At 47.3% G+C, this 21,202-nt stretch overlaps 1 protein-coding gene across 1 annotated transcript in view; it reads left to right on the top strand.

The window, feature by feature from the left end:
* Nucleotides 1–21,202, top strand: part of PRAG1 (PEAK1 related, kinase-activating pseudokinase 1) — a 52,109-nt gene that overhangs the window by 24,089 nt on the left and 6,818 nt on the right. The window contains exons 4-5 of the mRNA XM_008146218.3: nt 6,229–6,386; nt 19,108–19,862. Coding sequence (XP_008144440.2) covers nt 6,229–6,386; nt 19,108–19,862 — 913 coding nt within the window. The remainder of the gene's footprint in view (nt 1–6,228; nt 6,387–19,107; nt 19,863–21,202) is intronic.

The following is a 21,202-nucleotide window of genomic DNA, read 5'->3' on the forward strand; positions in this document are numbered from 1 at the left end:
TCTTGAGGATGGAAATGCTTTGAAGGGGGGAGAGAATGGTTTCCTGAGTCAGCGTGGGGAATGGAGCAGAACACGGAGAGCTTTAGGGACAGTGAGAGCCTAGCCCAGTGGTCGGCAAACTGCGGCTCGCAGGCCACATGCGGCTCTTTGGTCCCTTGAGTGTGGCTCTTCCACAAAATACCACGGCCTGGGCGGGTCTATTTTGAAGAAGTGGCGTTAGAAGAAGTTGAAGTTTAAAAAATTTGGCTCTCAAAAGAAATTTCAATCGTTGTACTGTTGATATTTGGCTCTGTTGACTAATGAGTTTGCCGACCACTGGCCTAGCCCAATTGGAGCGAAGGATTTTCGAGGGCAAGTAGTAGTAGTATATTAGCCAAAAGGGTGATAATTTGTTTTCCAAACAAGAAATCCAGGCGTGTGTTCTAATGGATAAACAATGGGGGCAGGGGATATTTGAAAGCGGGATTATCAAAGGAAGTCTGGAATGTGTGTTTTCGTCGCCAGGGAGGGCCTGGTGGGTTGTTCCAGTGTGGTGGCTGAGGTTGAGAATCCTCGAAGGAGCTCTGGGTGGGACTCTTCAGTCAGCCAGCATCGACAGAGCAGTATTTTGGACAGATTTGAGTCAGGATGTTCTACCCAGGGCTGCAAATATTTTCTGAGGATGTGGTTGAACCCTCTGTATACTTTTTTTCGAGGAGCTTGACAAATTAGAAGGGATGGTGTCTGCTCCACCCACTGGTGTATCCCCAACACTTAACACGGTGCTGGGCACACAGTGGTCAATGTTTATTTATTGAAAAACCTGAAATGGTGTTCAGGATAGGCAGGAAGGGGGACACACTCCAGGTGACACAGGCGTAAGTTTAAAACAGGGTGCTCTTATTCACCTAGCAGACCTGGTGTTTCAGCGTGAGTCGGTTAAGGATTCTGACTTTAGGATGTGGCTAAATAGTAGAGATTACTAGTAAACAGGGTGAAACTCACTGCATTGTTGAGGGTGTTTGAATCCCTCCTTCCGATGGAGCCCAGTACGACCATTGGAGGCTGAATGCAGCAGGTCACAGCGGCAGAGCCTTCCCCACCTTCCTGTGATTTTGCAGGAAGTGCATTTTGTAGAAAAGTCAGAGAGGAACTGAGTGTGATTCACAGCAGGCTGACAGGGCACTCGGGCCGCCTCTGGAGCTGGCCCCTCGTCCTCAGGGCTGCTCCACGGGACCCTGCAGTCACCGGCCCGGCCTGTCCCGGGGCTCTGGGAGGCCACGCTGGTGAGGACGGCGCCTCGGGCTGGAGTCTAGGATGGTAAGAAGTTCTCCTTCTTTGATTTAGGCGAGACCTGATTGATTTGCATCTGAACCCATTCTGTTTTCTTCTTGGTAATGTTCTCAGTGAATATAGAGTTTTCTAACCTGTTTACGCCTTCAGAGCCACCTCAGAGTTCTTCGAGTCCCCACTAAACTTAGCAGTGAACTTGACCAGCTCAAAGAAGTTGGTAGTTTGCATGTGTCCCGGATCTAAAGAGCTAGTCTAAAGCTGCTCACTGGCATTACTCGGATTTTCATATATTTGGCTCCAGAGGCAAAAAGCGCTCAATCTGATGTCTGTGGACTAACGCCGGGGCGAGGGCAGTGAACATGAAAACTTGCCCCAGGCACACTTGAAATCTCACTCCCGAACGAGGGTTCTAGCAGCCCCTGCCCCACACCGGCCCGACCTCCATGAAGAATTTCGGACATGCCTCAACTCAGGGGTATTTTTAGAAGAGGCTGGTTCCTACAAATGAGGAAGTCTGGCAGATGGCTCTTCCGCCTGGATTCTTTTTTTTCTAGCTTTCTCCCAGTACAGTGTGGAGAACACTGGCCAGGCTCCTTTCTCTGAGGACAATGGGGGGAAAAGCCGCTCTGAAAACACTGGGCAGCAGCTGCAGGGCTCGGAGTCTCTAAGGACGCGGTGCCACCGGCCGGGCATGTCACCCTCCTCGCCTGTGCCGGTGGCTAATCGACAGGGGGAGGCAAGAAAGGAAGTCTGAGCAAGCACGAGTCATTTATCACTCTGCGTGAGCAAAGACATCTGTGCGGGGCCGTGTTCCCTCTGCCCTGATAAGAGCGTTACTCACCACCCAGAGAGGAAAGACCAGCGTGTGTGGGTTTAGCCCATTGAAACCACTTCCTTAAATGACATGACATCAGATTTCATCTTATGGATGGTTTGCGCCAGTTTTATGAAAAACAAACTGTCATTAACAAGGGAAACGTGCCCTTAAAGAAACCTAAGGCTAGCCTTGGTGTGCGTTTTGCGTGTGTTCAGATGGCCTTTTGGCCCTAGGTCTCACAGAAGACGCTATGGGGACCCAGAAGAGTCGGCTTTGGAATAGTAAGCCCTTTCCAGAGATTTTTTTTTTTTTTTTTTTTTGAGAAATCCATTGCACACACAGATTGAAGACACGAGACAACTTGATGTCAGTCTCCAGTGGGGTGGCAGCCTTCGCCTTTCATTTCTAAATCTGACGTGGTTTTGTTCATTCTCGGATTCAATTCTCTAAGAGTGCCGATTACACAGGTTTGCAGGGCGGAAGGTTTCTGACGCATCTCGCACACAAGAGTCATCACTCCCAAGATTTTGCTCTTAAGAAGAAGGGCCACCCCTCTCCCTCCTCACTTACACCTGAGCGTTCTGCTTGCCTATTGGGTTTTCGTTACCTGGTGGGATCCTGGGCTACTCGTGCCTCTTCTAATAGAGAAACAGCAGTGATGTCCCCAGAAGCCATGACGACATGAAATGGTGGCTTAGGTACTAAGATTTACCCCAGTCTGCTCCAGGAGGCTCCCCACTTCCCTACACACACACACACACACACACACACACACACACACACACACACAGAGTCTGTGGAGAATTCATCCTGCAATCACAGGAATACTCTGATTTTGTCTGCATTCACTTGGTGAGTCTTCAAAACTGACTTTCTCCTCAGAGTGACGCGATGCAGAAGAACTCACCCCCAGAGTCTCAGAAGAACTGTCAGGTCTGGGAAATAACCTTTTTCACCCACGAGGCTGTTCTGTGATGGGTCAGCCCTCCCTGGGCTTGCCTGTCCCGCTGGGGTCCTCACGGAAACCCCACTGGGTCATCCCAGTGTTCCGGGCCCTTCGGAGGCTCACTAGCAGGTCAACAGAGTGGCCATCCCTCGGCTCATTCGGGCCCTAGTGGTTTTTGTTGCTCCTAGAAGTGTTCATTTTCAGTCTATGCAATATTTCAAGCATACAATAAAGGTCAAAAAAATCATTTAACAGACCTTCATGTATCTCCCTAAGATTTTTCAAGTATTAACATTGTGCCATTATATTAGGTTTTTAAAAGAAAATATTACAGGTACGGTGGAAAAATCCCTCCTTACCTAATTTCCATTTCATTTTCTCCTTGCTACCTGGAGTGACCACTAACTTGAACTTTATGAGTATTATTTCCACTATATTACATATATGTGACATAGAGAAAAAATATATAACGTTTTAAAAATGTATATAAATGGTATATCTACTCAATACCACTTGTATACTTTACTTGAGTCTTTTGAAAGCTACTTGTAATACTCATTTTAAGCATAGTTTTCACATTGGTACATTAAAAGCAAGTACATTTATTTTTTAATGCTATATAAGATTCCATTATAAGATTATACCACAACATAACCATTTCTTTATGATGGACATTGGAGTTATAGCATTCTTTCAAGAAACACATAATCCCTATTTTATATAAACTACATAATATCATTGAAAAGAGAGAATATTACCCAATTCATTTTATGGCTCTGATTTAACCTTTATACCAAAACTAGACAAGAAGAGTACAAGAAAGAAAAATTGTGGGCTAACCTCACATTTGAATGTAAATGTAAAAATCTTCAGTTAAATATTAGTCACACTGAATCCAGCCATGTGTAGTAAATTAAGTATGCAAAGTGTGCGCGTTATTAATGTGACTCATCACATGAACAGAACAAAGGAGGGGAAACAATGATTTTTGTGTAGATGTAGAACAAGCATTTCATCAAGTTCAATAACTATAAATGACTTAAGAATATGAAACACTTCAGAAGCCTGGATAGAAACACTTCCTTAACCTGATGAAGAATATTGACCAACACTCCCAGCAAGCACGCACGTGGTGTTGAAGCATATTGTGTAGTGCCTCCCCTGGGGGCTTATTATAAATGCAGACACAGATCCCACCCTGTGGAGTTCCCTCACTGAGTTCCCTCTGTTCTTTCAGTGATTGCTATTACTTTAAATAATTGTGTGTGTATGTGTGTGTGTGTACTCATACATACACTTGTGTATTTTTTAGTTTTATCTATTTATATACATGTCATTGAGTGTTTTTCTTTCTTAAGTTTGTGGAACGGGGGCTATGTCAGCTCAGCAGCTATGGTGCTGGAATTTCTCTCTTGGCAATTTTCTGGGCCTGAAGACCCAAGAGATAGCAGAGACCACTCTGGAGGGGGTGGAGTAGTTGGGCTGCCATAGAGTTGGCTTCTCTCCTACACTAGGGAGTTCTTGCTATTCACACCTTCTTATTTTGGCTTCATCTGAGAAGCCATTATGATGGATCTGCTGAGGATAAAAATATTGTAGAAGACCTCTATAATTGTATTTTACCATAGCCCTTCCTAAGGATTTGATATTTCCAAGATTCCTCCAGTGACATTGAAATATAAAAATACTGTTAATCATAATATTGCCATCAATGTCACACTTCTATTTAACAGCTTTAAAAACATGTTTCATGGTGGTTCTCAGGGTTGAAGATGGAGGGAGAGATGTTTCCAGAAAGCACTTTTTCTGGTAGCAAACGGACTTTCTCTAAACTTTTCTGTTAATGAACAAAGGATTCCAGTGACTATGAAGAGCAACGCAGGGCCTGGCCATGCTGAGCCAAAGAGCAATCAATACATTTTTTACTGTAAGGTCACATGCATTAAATAAGGCAGTTCTGGTGCCAAATCAATCCTGCATTGTATATTTCCTACAGCAGATATTGAGATATAGATCTGCTGTCGGGGGAGCAAGAATGTCATCAGGAAATATCAGTTCAGACAAATCTGGGTTACCACCCGCAGGGAAGGACCTGGATTGATTGGACTCTGTCTCACTCTGTGGTGAAAATGTCAGGCCAGAGTGAATATTCATGTAGCCCTTGGAAAGAGGGAAGGAGGAATCAATAAACTAAACACCCTACCTAATAATGGAACTGTTTTCTCCAAGGCTAAGTCCTTTGTTGTGAACTTGGTATTCCTGTCCCTGATATGTTGGTGATGTTGTCTTAGAAATGCAACAAAAAGATATCATAGGAAGCCTAAGGGCAGATTTATTCCATAATTCTGGAATAAGGGTTATGTTAACATGGTTCTGACTAGGCATTGCACTAGAAGTCTGGTTAAAATTTAAATGAGCCATGATCGGTTTGGCTCAGTGGATAGAGCGTCAGCCTGCAGACTGAAAGGTCCCAGGTTCGATTCTAGTCAAGGGCATGTCCCTTGGTTGTGGGCACATCCCCAGTAGGGGGTGTGCAGGAGGCAGCTGATCGATGTTTCTCTCTCATCGATGTTTCTGACTTTCTATCCCTTTCCCTTCCTCTCTGTAAAAAAATAAATAAAAAATATTTTTTAAAAATGTTTAAAAAAATAAAAATTAAAAAAAGAATTTTTAAATGAAGTTTCTCTTAATTCCAAGGAACAACCTAGACTCTTTGCAGCTATGTCAAGAGGGTACCAGGCAAAAAAGAAATCCTATGTTTTTAGTCTTGATTTGCAATTCACTTGTTTTGTGATCTTGCAAAAGCTACCCAGTCTCTATATATCTCTATACATTGGCTTGTAAGATAATATTCTATTTTTCTTTGTAGAGTTGTTGCACAGGATATAATAGATGACATAAATGTGTTAGAAGACAAGGTCAGAATATGAAGGCAGTTGCTCCCAAATCATGGTTTTGGCATTTGTCTAAATTTAATACATTCTCCTCTCCTAACCACCCAAGAAATCTCCTGCCATGTATGTGCATACGGTTTCAAAAGAGCCCCTGTTCTCTCTTCCCAAAATCATTTTTTCAAAACTTGCTGGCCTAGGTCAGGTTTCAAGAGAGAGCATAGTGCGTTCATGGTCAATAAACCTGGTTTTTTACTTGAAACTAAATTAATCACTTTCATTGTTTCTTCCAAAATTTTCAGGCACCTTTTAAAAATGAACAAGAGCAGCTCTGACTTGGAAAAAGTGAGCCAGGGCTCCGCAGAGAGCCTCAGCCCATCCTTCAGGAGCGTCCACGTCAGCTTCACCACGGGCTCCACGGACAGCCTGGCCTCGGACTCCAGGACCGGCAGTGATGGAGGTAACAGACGTGACCTTGACAGGGAGGCTTAGATTCTCCTGAGTCTGTAAGGCCAGGCCCAGGTTAACTGCCAGAATTTTGGGAGGGCTGAGCTGTGGGGAAGCATGGGACTTGGTTAGAAAGTCTGTAAGGTCCGAGGCCTCTGGGGGACCTTGCCGAAGGCGGCAGCTCCTGCCTTGACTTTTCCAAACAAGTCTGACCCCCCGCCCTCCCAGCTGGGTGTTTTACTAGAATCTTTACATTAGACTTCAAAACGTCCTTGTTTGAAAGACACTACAGATGCAGGTCCTTTCTCCAGGATGCTCACCCTGCTGATTGTATCTAGAGGTTAATTTTAGTTGAAGCTGTTGTGACAATAAAAGCCTAAGGAGGCAGGCGAATGAGGCTTTTTGCTCCTAAAGCAAAACAACCCCTTAGCCTCTCTTTCACAGAAACGTGTGTCAGAGTAATCTGTTTATCCGTCGCTCAGGGTCTGCCGGTCAGCCCCGGCACTGAGCTAGACCTACTTTCTGGGCCCTGCTTTCCCCATGAAGTCGACTCTACCAAGGAGGAGTTGACTTGAATTCCCTAGTGAATGTATGGCAAGGTGCCTCATCCCATACTGCACTCTCCAGTTATACACAACGCATCGCATAGCAACAAGATGGGAGGAGGCAGAAGTTGAAAGCATGTTGAAAGATTCCTAATTCCTTGGGTAATGAGCCACCTAAGCGTAGGTCTGCTCTCCATTTCTGTCCTCGGGATTAGTTCTCGGGATTGGGTACATGCCAACCACGGTTTTCTCTTTCTTGGCAACCCTCTGTGTTCCTCTCGCTCTTTCTCTCTCCCTCCCCCTACCTGGAGCTCTCTTGTGTGCATGCATGCACTCACATGTGTTCCCATGCATACACACTTGGACACAGCAGGTGTTTATATAAATGTCTATTGAATTAAAAGTATGCAGGCTTCATTAGGCTACCATCCATTCCACTTTCTGGATAAAGCTCTAAGGCATAATATGTGGGTATGTCCTGATGGGGTATGTTCCTGAAAAGGAACTCTTGTTTTTCTGTAGTTGTGATGGGCAGTATTAAAACCTCTCACCCTTTCAACACTTCTTGTGTGTGTCCTCTCCTGCGTTTCTCTCGGACTTGGCTGTAGCATGTTAGGTTTCGACATGTGCCAACATGACTTCCCCTCTCACTCCTGAGGAAGTATTGCTTGTCAGTAGGCATTTTCAGAGTAGAGAGTTCCAATGAAAAGTTACTGTCACCAACATTTTTCTATCTAAAAGACGAGTACCACTAAGGCAGGTGTCCTCAAACTACGGCCCGCGGGCCACATGCGGGTGTTTTTGCCATTTTGTTTTTTTTACTTCAAAATAAGATATGTGCAGTGTGCATAGGAATTTGTTCATAGTTTTTTTTAAAAACTATAGTCCGGCCCTCCAGCGGTCTGTGGGACAGTGAACTGGCCCCCTGTTTAAAAAGTTTGAGGACCCCTGCACTAAGGCAAAAGCATGTGTTATAAGTCAGTCTGTGGTGTGTTCTGATGGGAAACTTCTGATAGCTCTAACTTAAAAACAGGAAATATCTTAGCCTTGATTCTAGTAGGATGTGACCAAAGAGGATTTTCTTTTTCTGCAGATTTTCCTGGGCTTCTATCTTTTTCCTTTTCCCATCCCATTGTGCAAACATTCCACAAGACAGATTATTCCACAGGGGGCTGGGTCGGGTCCGTGAACCATGAGTCCCTGTGCTGGCCAGCCCTAACCCGCTCTCTCGGGATGTGACCAATTCTATGGCGGAGCCCTCATCGGCCACCTGCCAGCTGGTGTTGATGAGAGCTGGACTTAATGGCCTCAACTCTTTGCTCCTCAGAACCAGCAAATCATGATGTTTGCTCTCAGAGCTCCTACGGTCTGTGTAGGAAGATAAGGTTAAAACACGTGACACTGCCCTAGCCCAGTGGTCGGCAAACTCATTAGTCAACAGAGCCAAATTTCAACAGTACAACGATTGAAATTTCTTTTGAGAGCCAAATTTTTTAAACTTAAACTTCTTCTAACACCACTTCTTCAAAATAGACTCGCTCAGGCCATGGTATTTTGTGGAAGAACCACACTCAAGGAGCCAAAGAGCCGCATGTGGCTCGCGAGCCGCAGTTTGCCCACCACGGCCCTAGCCGGTTTGGCTCAGTAGATAAAGCATTGGCCTTCAGACTGAAGGGTCGTGGTTTCGATTCCGGTCAAGGGCACGTGTCTGGGTTGCAGGCTCAATCCCCGGTTGGGGCGCATGCAGGAGGCAACCAATCGATGTGTCTCTCTCACATCAGTGTTTCTCTATCTCTCCCCCTCCCTTCCACTCTCTCTAAAAATCAATGGAAAAATATCCTTGGGTGAGGATTAACAAACAAAAAAAAAAAAACACACGATGCATGGATGGAATGAGCTAGGAAATTGGGCTGCCCGGGACATGAGTGCTTGTAAAGGGTTCCCGAAGGAGAAGTCAGTGAGAGCTGATGGAGGGTTCGGAGAAGACTTTCGAGACGATGGGACTTGAGCTCGTGTCTGAAGTGTGGCAAGAATTGAGGAGGAACGGGCTTTGCAGGTTAAGAAGACACTAAGGCGGAACAAAGGCTCAGGGAAGAGGGTAAGACCAGCCTGCCACACTTCCGTGGAACAGGCAGGGGAAATGGCACGTGGGGTTGGTGGGAAGCAGAGGCTGATTGTCCAAGGCTCTAGAAACCGATTAGTGGAGGTAGGAAAGAGGGAGCCTCTGGGGATCGATGAGTATAAAGATGACACCTAACCTAGACATTTTTTAATTAAAATGATTACATTTTTTATGATTATTCCTCTATTGCAATCCAGTTATTCAATGGAAATGCACTTCAGAATTTGGAGTCCCAGATCCACAAGAAAGTATCCTTAAAGCAAACTATTTCTTACTACTGCTCCTGTGTATGGCTCTGTCCCCAGAACCATGCTTTGAAACTAGCAAGAGACCAAAGGGGCACTGTCTCATTCTCTCTCTCTCTTCTCTCTCTCTCTCTCTCTCTCTCTCTCTCTCTCTCCTTCCAGCATCCCTTAAACATCAATCCAGAGAATATATAGAACCACTGGTCATGAAATGTGAGAAGCCCTTCATTCAGCGTCTCATCACCCACCAAGGCCGCTTGCTCTAGGGCTGTTATTGAATAATTCTCTTTCAGTCCCATGAGTCTTCACTCACTTTTACTGCGTATCCGAACTATAACCCTTCGTGCCTCCTATTACTAATAGGAGAGGTAGAGTTAGTTCAAGCGGAAGATCCTTGAAACCAGAGTGTAGTGTCTACCTCTAATATTATATGTTGACATAATATACAGTTAGGCTCTATACTTATTCTGACAGTAGGAATTCACTAATGAAAACGATGCATTGACTTCACACCCACAGTCTAGGCTGGCCAGAGTGAGGTCAGCACGAAGTCATTCCAGGCCATATCGTAGTAGCAGCTTGGAAGCACATCGGGATTCATGGTGAAAGTTATATTTCTCCTATTCAGGCTTTGTGATAAAAAATAAAAAGAAAGTCTTAAATTTTATAAGAAAAGCAAACAGTTGTAATCAATAACTTTGTCCCATTTTTTAAACAAGTCTGTCTAAATATGTTTACAGATATTTTTGTATCAATATTAACTTTATGTCTTTCTGCTTGTATCGCATTTCATGCTCCTCAAAGCACATCTGTCATCCCATTTGTCCATGTGGGCAGTTCCGTTGAACAGTGAGTCAACTCCGTAGAAGGAAGAATCCGTCTAAGCAGTTGTTTAAGCTGGTGCGGGAGGGACAGAGGGCCCGTGTCAGGACAGATCTGTGAATGCTGCCCGGGAAGCTCATCGGCAGTGAGTGGTGGGTGGGTGAGGGGAAGGGGTCGGCTAAGTGAAATGGTCTTCAGAAGACGCCTGTGCTTCAGATGGTTCCTTTTGTTTATTTTTTAAATATATTTTTATCGATTTCAGTGAAGGAGAGAGAGGGAGAGAGAGAGAAACATCAATGATGAGAGAGAATCATTGACCAGCTGCCTCCTGCATGCCCCCCGCTGGGGATTGACCCCCCCCCCCCCCCACAACCTGGGCATGTGCCTTTGACCGGAATCAAAACCGGGACCCTTCTGTCCGCAGGCTGACACTATCCACTGAGCCAAACCAGCTAGAGCCAAATGGTTGCTTTTAAATATGCAGACCTTACGTGCTGCTCAGATGATTTCCTTTCTGATTTAGGAGAACAAAATTCAGTTCGGCAGTTTAACCAAGCATCAATGGATGTCAGGTTCCCATAGTCCAGAATAGGGTTCCTCAAACTTTTTAAACAGGGGGCCAGTTCACTGTCCCTCAGACCGTTCGAGGGCCGGACTATAGTTTAAAAAAAACTATGAACAAATTCCTGTGCACACTGCACATATCTTATTTTGAAGTAAAAATACAAAACGGCAAAAACACCCGCATGTGGCCCGCGGGCCGTAGTTTGAGGACACCTGGTCCAGAAGATTAGAGAGTGCTTTATTGAACTGAAACTGTAGGCACGAACACTAGATAAGAGGTCTAATTATACAGTGGACACAGTTATAAATCGCATGAAGGTTTGTACCAGGGCAGAGTCGGTATTCGTACTTTGATAGCTAGCAGACCAAAGATACAGAAAGTTAATTAAATATCTTGACAGTAGTCGGCTTGTTGTTCTCAATAATAATGCCAGGTAGGTCTTTAAAATATATATACATTAATCCAGTCATTAATTGGATAGATATTTGTTGAATGTAAACTGTGTGCTGAGAACAATTCCAGATGTTGAAGATATAGCAGTGACACCCCCACCCCAAAGTGTCCAGTCCTTCTTTCATGGAGCTCCCATTCTAGTGGGGAGAGGTGGACAGTGAGGAAGATAAAGGAGTCAAGTAGCCAGTGTGTCCGACGGCAGTAGGCGCCACAGGGGGAATCGAGCCAGGAAGGTGGCGGGGAGAGTGGGAAGACCTGTCGGGGGGAGAGGCAACAAGTCCACAAAGATCAGACATCGGTCAGAATAAGTGGCAGCCTGACCTTCACTGAGCCTTTGCTCCCCACTCCGGCTATTATCTGAGAAGAAATAGTATTTTTTAAAATATATTTTTATTGATTTCAGAGGGGAAGGGAGAAGGAGAGATAGAAACAGCAAGGATGAGAATCATTGATCAGTTGGCTCCTGCATGCCCCCTCCTGGGGATCGAGCCTGCAGCCTAGGCATGTGCCCTGACTGGGAATCCAACCGGTGACCTCTTGGTTCCTGGGTTGGCGCTTAACTGCTGGCTGGACAGAAATAATATTTTTTTAAAGGCGGTCTTGACAATGGGCGGGGGCGGGGGGGGGAGGGGAGACATATGTAATACTTCAAACAAAAAAGAATTTAAATTTTAAAAAATATATATTCATTTTAAAATAATAAAAAAAAATAAAGGTGGTCTTGAAAAGGGCATCTAAAAATCTCTAGCTACAAATAGTGTGTTTTCAGACCATTAAACAGGCTTGTTAAAGCACTTGATCCAAAATTGGTGGGTTCTATGCTGGGAAATCAGTCACTGAAGGATGAAGAAGATATCCCAAAGGAAACAATACTCGTGTTTAAGATTGTGGCCGGAGCTTCATCTTTGTTTAAACTATTTCCATTTAAACCGCATTTTAAATATATATAATTACTTCAGTAAAGTCAGTACAGGTCTATGGTGAAAAGGAAAACAATGGAGAAAGGTATGGAATGAAAAGTCACAGTGTCCAGACACCCCCGTCGCAGTTCCCACCTTGAACATATTTTTCTGTATCATCTCAAATTTTTATCCATGTTTTAAATATTGTAAACTTTATTTCTATGCATTTTTGTTCTTACTATATCTTGACGTCTTCTAAATCACAACCTCTAGATCTACCTCACTTTTTTTAATGCTGCCTAGTTTTTCATTGTATGAGTCGGTTAAATAAACCCTCCCCTTATCAGTGCATATTTATCTTATTTTCATTATAAGTGTACAGTAAGATCCTGTGATATACAGTGAAATAATTTCATGGACATATATGTAAGATAAATCCTTACAAGTAGGAATTGATGTGTCAAAATATATATGCGTTTTAAATAGATGTTACCAGATTATCCTTTAAAAATGTCGATTTGCACTTTCAGCAACAGCCTGTAAAAGGGCTCTGAGCTAACTTTTAATTTTACTGTTAATTTGGAAGAAAACCCTCAATGGTTGTGTTCTAACAGGGAGAGAAAGGCACACTTGGGCTGTAGGCATGGCATGTTTTCCGTGAGCCCTTTTTCCAAACCGAGACAGTGTGTCTCTTTTGCATGTAAATTGCATTCATGTCTTGATTATTGTTTCTCGGGATGATTAAGTGGTCCAGAGAGACTCCTCACAAATGCCACATTTTCCATCCAGTTGTAAAATGCTAATAACATTCTTCCATTTTCAGACCACGTCTACCTTCTTGAAAAAGCAAGGATTCCTTTTAAAGGAATGCTTTGTTGCCTTTTTTTTTTTTTTTAATGTTCAGAGTCGAGACTATTCAGACTGTGGGACCAAACAAGAGGTTGCACAATTTTCCTCTGGAGGAAAAAATTACATGTGAGGCTAGAACATTCCCTGGCCCCGTCCCCTCGCATCTTCTGGGGGTGGGGAAAGGGTTTGGCAGAATCCTGCAAGACTGCTACTTCCTGTGCAAAACTGGCAAGGTGCCTACACAGATGGCTGTGGTTTTCTCACCTTGAACCTGAGGGGCTGGAGGGAGCTGCAGGGCACGGCGAGATTTTTCTCCATCTGCTTTGTTCCCTATGCCTTTTATTGAATAGACGCTCAACCGATACTGATATTTCCAGCTATACAATGTAGGATCCTCATTTTTTAAAAAAGAAGGCGATAGTCCAAGTTTTTGAGCAAAAGAGAGTTCCATTTGCTTTACCTTCCGGGAAGTTGGAGGTTAGTCAGTCGCAAGAGCTCAGGTTTGGAGCTCGGGGCCTCTTCGCTGGGACTCTGTCCTTTGCCTCCTGTGGCCCAGCTGCTGCAAGAAGGCAGAGCTGTGCACTGAGGAAGCCCAACCGTGTTCATTCATACGGCTCGAAACTGGACTGACCACTTCCTCCTTAAGCTCAGCTCTCATTTTGTCTGCAGAGAACAATGAACGTGCCTATTAAAAGCCAGCAAGAGAAGGACCCTGCAATAAGGAAAACCGCACAGCCCTACTCGGTTTGAACTTTGGGCCTGCATTCCTGCAAAGGGGTTAAGCTGCTTTGCCTGACCATCGAAATCCTGATGTCTCTTCTCTCTGACTATAATGGCACTAACTGGTATACCTCCCCCTAAATTCCTTTAAGATCCCACCCAGTGCCCCATGGGCGATGGGTAGTTTCCCGCAGGAAACAGTCTCTCTTCCCTAAAGACGCGGAGGTGTTCTCTGTAGTTGGCCCCTGGCTTTACATGCAGAATTGGAAATTGGGAGGAAAACTTAGGAGCTGGGATCTGGAGCTCTCTGGCCCAATTAGCATGCAAAATCATTAAATAAAACAAAAACCTACACTGATGTAACTATGATGTAGGCAGACTTCTCAGAAAAGTATTTTCCATTTTCACCCCTTTTTTACCCTGATCGTAAGCCAGAATTTGGAAACGGAGTGATCTAATGCCAGCATAAAACCAGGACATAGAGCCATACCTCATTCTACTGTGCTTCACTTTATTGGGCTTTGCAGATGTTGCATTTTTTTCTTTTTCTTTTTTTTTTTTTTTTTTTTTTTACAAAGGGAAGGCCAGACCCTCCCCCCAGCAAAAAGATCATGACTCGCTCTATTGCAAGTCTCGCTTTATTTCGGTGTCGGTGGTCTGGAACCAAACCCACAGTCTTTCGAGGGGTGCCTGTGTTTGAACCCGTCTCATGTGCCGTTGGAGCCGAGTCCTAGGAATATGGGCTGTTGGCCCACGTTTTTCAGGATGATTTTAGACACAATCTTCTGAACCAGTGGTTTGCCTGTGAATTCCGAAACTATTTTAGGTGTGGAGGCATGTGTGTTCCCTCTTCTAAACACAGAGTGTGGCAGCTGCTGCAAATAGTAAGGCTCGAGCTGCTGTGTTTAGGAGGAGGCTCCCCACAAACGAGTCAAGAAAATGACAGAGTCTGGGTGGGTCTTTAGGGGTGGCCCGATCCCTAGAAGACAGCTACTGCGTGACTCGTGGTGGAGAAGGGCCACCTGCCGGCATCTATTTCAGGATCGCCCTAAGAATGCCAGCTGCTCAGGCGCCATGGGGCCCTGGGGCGCCTAGGGGCGATCAGGGTGCCTTGTGGTCTTCTCACCTGCTCCGGGTCCACATCTGGAGAACAGCCTCGAGGACCCGGGCGTTCCGAAGGGTGCCCCAGGTCGGAAGGTGGTGTGCCTGCTACAGAAGCGGGCAGTACTTTTTTTCCCCACTACGGAAAGCACAACCTGCCTCTGTAATGCCCCGCTCTCCGGGCAAAGCGCACCCTTCAGGTGGGCCATGGGCCCACCCACCTGAGCGGTCCTTGTAGGTACAGTCGTTGACATCGGCCGGGAAGTGGCTGGTTGGGGAGTGTCCTTCTGCAGCGCCATCATGTGGATTATTTTGCACTTTACGCGGGGATTGTTGGGTGGCAAACACTAGTGTCTAAGAAATACGGAAAAACGAACCAGCTCACACGCTGGTCCTTGAAGCCACACCTCCTCCTGTTACCCAGCGCTCCTTGCCTACGTGGTCATGGGATATGAGTCTGACCCTTGCCTACGTGGTCATGGGATATGAGTCTGATCGAAGCCACGGCCTAGCTCAGCCCCCACAGTCTCCAGGAAAGCCAGACAGCACCCTTGCCTTCCCACTGCCTGACACGCGAGTTAGTTTTTGTGCTAAAGCAGAGCCTCTTGGTTCTCTCTGGCAGTCTGTGGAAGAAGAGTGTGCAGATAGGTTGTTTAAAGATTCCTGCTGTCCTGACAGATTGGAGAGCTCACCATCGGCAGCTGTGGGAAGAGAGAGGGAGGGAAAGGTTGAGCAGCAGAGCCGTCTGCGTAGAGGTGTTTTATTTCAGGGGCGGCTTTGAGACAAAGTGCATGTTAGGAGAGGTCGAGATGGAGGGAGTGGCTGAAATTATAGACTATGGGCGCTGGAAGGGGCCTTCGCGGCGATGCCATCCAGTCCATTTTTAAATGAGGAAACTCGGCCGGGGGCGGGGCGGGGGGTCGACAGCTGGTTACGGTTCATCCTGCAGAGCAGAGCAGAGGCAGGAAGGGGTGTGTGGAGGCATCAAGGAGATGCTTACAAGGAAGGCAGCAAGGAAAAGCCAGTAAGGATCGGGGCATAAAAGAAGCACAAGATTGACAGAGGGGACTAGGGGCTGGTTTGTCAGAACCTCCCCAGTCGCTGGACTGGACCAGGCAGGCTGTCCCTGTTGCTGGAGGCGCTCATTAAAGCATGTACTGGGGATTCTCATCACACCCTGCTTTCTCTCCTCATCCCCCATCTTCTGTGTGCGTTTTTTAAAAATATATTTTTATTGATCTCAGAAAGAAAGGGAGAGGGAGAGAGAGAAATAGAAACATCAACGATGAGAGAATCATTGATCGGCCGCCCCTGTACGCTACTGGGAAATCAAGCCCGTAACCCAGGCATGTGCCCTGACCAGGAATCGAACCATGACTTCCTGATTGGTTCATAAGGCGACACTCAACCCCTGAGCCACACCAGCCAGGCTCTTCTGCATTTTCATAATAAGTTAATTGAGGATTCGGCCGCTCGATGGGGCAGGCTTCTGCTATCCGGAATGCAGGAAGGCTGGGAGTGGACATGGCTCCGCTCGGCCCCCTGCTCATCACCTGGGTGCTGGGTGGCTGAGGCTCAGGGCCCTGTGAGAGCCTTGCTCCTCCCTTTTGTAGCCTGGGAGTTAGTAAGCGATCCTCCCCTCTCAGCCTGTGCTGCTCGAGGGAGGAGGGAGGAAGTGACCCAGCCTTCGTCTGTCCCCACTGCTGACCCAGCCCTTGGAGGAGGAAAGCTTGTTCACGGGGAGCGTGGGGTGGGGACCTATGACGCCAGGGTTCCAGCCGCGGAGACCAGCGCCATCGGCTCTCCCTCCTCTCTGAGAGGTTCCCGTGTGCCCCGTTCGGACTGTCGAGGGGAGAGTGTACACAGGTGTGCGAAGTGGGCTGGTCCCACTGTGCCGCTGTTGCTCGATGTATCATTAACCTGGGCCTGTTGGAAGGGACAGAAGTCACTCATTCAGCCTGGGCCCCGCCTGTCACAGCCAGCGGGTGAGCTGGGTAGGGACATTGTCTACGATCCTGTACTCCTCCTGGGCCCGGTGACAGACGGTGGGCGTGGGCCCTGACAGCCTCGCTCAGCTGCACAGGATTCTCTGGCATGAGCCTGCTGGTTCCCAGCTCCTGTGTTCAACAGGCAGTGTGCACCAGCTTTGTGCACCTGTGAGCTCTGCACTCAGGGCTGTACTGGGCAGGAGGCCCCCTGCTGTCACGCACTGGGGCTGCGGGGGGGTGTCTGGGTGGCAGTGAGGCTGGGGCATGGGTGTCTGCATCCACCCTGCCCTGAGGACGTGGTCATTCACCTTGCTCCTGAGAGGGTCCCTCCTCCCTATGGGGCACCCTAAGTCAGAGACCCAGTGTTGACCTGAAGGGCTTGGTGCCAGTGCTTATCCTGGGGGGCCCACTCTGTCCCCATGTGGGTTGGAGAAAGCAGAGAGGGACTCAGTGTGGGCATAGAAGGCTAGTAGAGCCCAGCCGGTGTGGCTCAGCGGTTGAGCGTCGAACCAAGAACCAAGAGGTCGCCAATTTGATTCCCAGGCAGGGCACATGCCTGGGTTGCGGGCTCGATCCCTAGTAGGTGCATGCGGGAGGCAGCCGATCGATGATCAATGATGATGATGATGTTGTTTCTCATGGATGCTTCCATCTCTCTATCCCTCTCCCTTCCTCTCTCTGTAAAAATCAATAAAAACCTTTTTTTAAAGAAGGCTATTAGAAAGGTCAAGTGCACCCGAGGGAGGCGATACACCACTGACGGACAGTTTGCCTCCTTGGGGGCCTTGCACGTAGGCTTCAGGCCTGTGTGTTCGTTGTGCCTCCTTCCCTAGCCATGCTGCGAAGGCGGGAGTGGGCCAGGCACACAAGGTGACGTGGCCCCGTGAGCTAAATGAGGGGTGCACAGCGTAAGTACCCGTTCCCTTCCATCTAAGACCCCTATTCCTTTCCCATTTTAACCTTCGGGATTACAGGGTGCATTTTCCAATCTATGAACGCAGTTCATGTTTTTTTTTTAACCCTCCTAAAAGCTGTTATTAAAGTAATGGGTGCATATTCCAGTCAGTTCTTAGAAGGACACAGATGAGGCTTATTTCAATTCGCCCTTTCCCGTGTCCGATGTCCATAGCTTTTCCTTACGTCTTTGACCACCTGGCTTCCTGTTTCACTGTAAAACCGCCACGCTATACATCGACACAGAGAGTCAAGTGCAGGCTCCGCCCTGTCTGGGCCAGCCCTTCATCTCATCTCCGGGGACGATTCTGAACGCCCCCATGCTCTGTGGAGACCTGTGGCCATGGGGGACCTTCCCCCAACCCCAGAATCAGTGTCCCCGGGCACCACTCTGGGACTGTGGGCTCAGGATGCACTTGCTTTCCCTTGAGATCTGTTTTGCTGCTATTGTTTTGACTAAAATCACCTTCCTGTGCCTCCTAAAATATCTGTGGGCCAGGCCTGCCCCCGAGCCACCGGTGTTTGTCACAACTCCTAGAACAACAGGCTAAAAGGGAGGAATTTTACTGTGGGTAAATTGCACCCTCTATAAACCTGACTTTTTAACAAAATCCAGCCAAACCGCACACGTTCAGGTTTGTGGCTGCTGTTGCAGCATTGTTTGCAAAGTATCGGAAGCAGCCTCAGTAACATTCAAGAGGGGACTGGATAAATGGATTATGGTACTTGCATAGGATGATATATGATCGATAGCTGTGAAATGGAACTACATAGATCTGTACACCTGCTGTGAAATATCTTTGAGACATTGCATCGAGTGAAGAAAAGCCATATTACATACAGTGGGCAGATTTGCTTTTTCGTGTAAATGTGTGCACTGTGTTTGTTGGTTGGTTTGGCGTATCTCAAGAAGGATGCGTGAGAAATTGCCGCAGTGGTTTCCTCTGAGAGGGCCTGGGTGCTGAGGGCCGGGGTAGAAGGAAGACTTCGTTGGCACTCTACACCGTTTTTGTTTTTTTGTTATCCTTGCTCAAGGGTATTTTTCCATTGATTTCTAGAGAGTGGGCGGGGGAGGGGGGACATCAATGTGAGAGAGACACATCGATTGGTTGCTGCTTGAATGCGCCCTGACTGGGGCCGGGGATTGAACCTGCAACCCCAGTACGTGCCCTTGACCAGGAATCGAACTCATCACCCTTCAGTGTGCAGACCGATGCTCTGTCCACTTAGCCACACCAGCCAGGGCTATACACTGTTTTTGCATTTAAATTGTTTTCATTGTGCGGATATTTAAATAAAAATAAAATGAATTGCTTTGAGATAGCTAGATGGATGGATGGGTAGATAGATAGATGATGGATGGATGGGTAGATAGATAGACAGACAGATAAGTAGTGGGTAGATGCAAGCCCCCGGGGTTCTGGAATGAATGGCATTGACCTCCAGCCTATTTGTTTCTCGATTTCAGGCCCATCGTCTGAGCCACCTCACTCGCCCACCAACAGCGGGAAGAAGCTCTTCGCGCCTGTTCCGTTCCCTTCCGGCTCCACCGAGGACGTGTCCCGCAGCAGCCCCCTGCAGCCCCCGCCTCTCCCCCAGAAGAAGTTAGTGAGCCGGGCGGCCTCCTCACCCGACGGCTTCTTCTGGACCCAGGGCTCCCCCAAGCCGAGAGCAGCAAGCCCCAAGCTGAACCTCAGCCACTCGGAGATCAACGTCCGTGCGCATGAGGAGTCCCACTTCGGCTTCTCCTCGAGCCACGGGAACCGCCACCATCACGCCTTCTCTTCGGAGCCTCTGGAGAAAACGTTCAAAGGCAACGGCCACTGGGTCCCAGCACCAGGGCCGGCAGGCGGCAGAAGCGGCAGCGGGAGCCCCAACCTCCAGTGCAAGGGGGTGCCCTCGGCCTCTTCCTCCCAGCTGAGCGTGGCCAGCCAGGCCTCCACCAGCAGCAACCAGCTCCAGCTCCACAGCCTGCTGAGCAGCATCAGCAGCAAGGAGGGCACCCACGCCAAGCTGGTGGGGCTCTACGCCCAGTCCCTGGTCCGCCTCGTGGCCAAGTGTGAGGACCTGTTCATGGGCCGCCAGAAGAAGGGGATGCACTTCAATGAGAACAACTGGTCGCTCTTCAAGCTGACCTGCAACAAGCCCTGCTGCGACTCGGGGGATGCCATCTACTACTGTGCCACCTGCTCCAAGGACCCTGGCAGCACCTACGCTGTGAAAGTAGGTACCACCCTCCTCATCTGCAGCACGGCCAGCTGGTCCTGGCTTTGGCGGGATTGGGGCTGGAGCAAGTCCTCCGCCTCTCCAGGTTTCAGGGGGAGGGTTGAGTCCGAAGGTTCCTCTTAACACTTAATGCTCAGTGATCTCTCTCTCTGCCTGGCGAAGGGCATGGTGCAGTGAGATTTGCACTATGAATAGATGATTCATTCTGTGCTTCCAGGCATGAACTTAGGTGATCTCGTTGGATTAAGATAGCAGTTGCCTTTTAATGCAACAGAGAGTTCCTTCATTTATTCAGGGGGTTTTACTGACTGCCTACTATAGGCCAAGTATTTTGTCAAGGTCTGAGTATAGAGAGGTGGACATAAGGTTCCTATGGAGCTTGCAATCTAGCACAGAAGATAGACAGTTAGGGTATTGTCCTTTAGACCTCGAACAGTAAGGGTAAGAGCATTGACTGAGCATTCACTATACAACTAGGCTCTTTTCTGGCTGCATTAACTACATGACCTTGAATCCTCACAGGGTAGGTAGGTTTCACAGATGAGGAATCTGAAGCTTAAAATGATTAAGTGATTTGCCCATAGTCAGCTGGTGGCTGAAATGGATGCTTTGTCTTGTGTACAAAGCCGATGGTACCATCATGTCAGTTAAGACAAATGAAGTTCAGAGAAGCTAAGTGATTAGTCCAAGGTAACACAGCTCTTTGCCACTGGATCCGGGCTGTTGCTGCCACACCCCACTGCTCTCTCAGGGTGCAGTTCCAAGGCAGCTGGTTGAGGGTCTGCACACATCTGGCCATTTGGATCTTGGCCACTGATTCAAGTCTTTCTGTGTGACTTCTTCCTTCATCTCCCTTTAGTGTGCCTTGAATGTCTGATGGGTCTGTGGCCCTTCTGTAAATGTAGGCTTTGGGTTGGGAATGAGGAGGGGAACCCTGAGCTCTCTTTTGCCATCACCTGTCCCAGGATATTTTGCTTCCAGTTAGAAAAAATGTAAATAGTGAACTAATTAATGTTAAACAGCCTTGGTGGGGCAGCGTCCTACTTATGAGTGAAATTTTTAAAAAGATTGCAATTACTAGCCAAGGAAAATAGCAATGAATTTCACGTTGAGATTTTTCTTTTAAGAAATTAGTGACACCACCCTAAAGGATAGATTGGGAACTGCGGATTTCTATGTTCAAGGAACTGCATACAATTACTTGCTGCCTTCCTATGAAAAAAATGAGGGAGGGGATGGCTACTAGGAGGATCTGGTTATTGTACAGAAATCACAGTCCTGGAAGACTAGGGGCTGTGTCCAGATGACGGGCACTAAACGGAAGAAAACACCAAGGT

The sequence above is a fragment of the Eptesicus fuscus genome, chromosome 8 (assembly GCF_027574615.1).
Source record: "Eptesicus fuscus isolate TK198812 chromosome 8, DD_ASM_mEF_20220401, whole genome shotgun sequence".
In the NCBI taxonomy this organism is placed as follows: domain Eukaryota; kingdom Metazoa; phylum Chordata; class Mammalia; order Chiroptera; family Vespertilionidae; genus Eptesicus; species Eptesicus fuscus.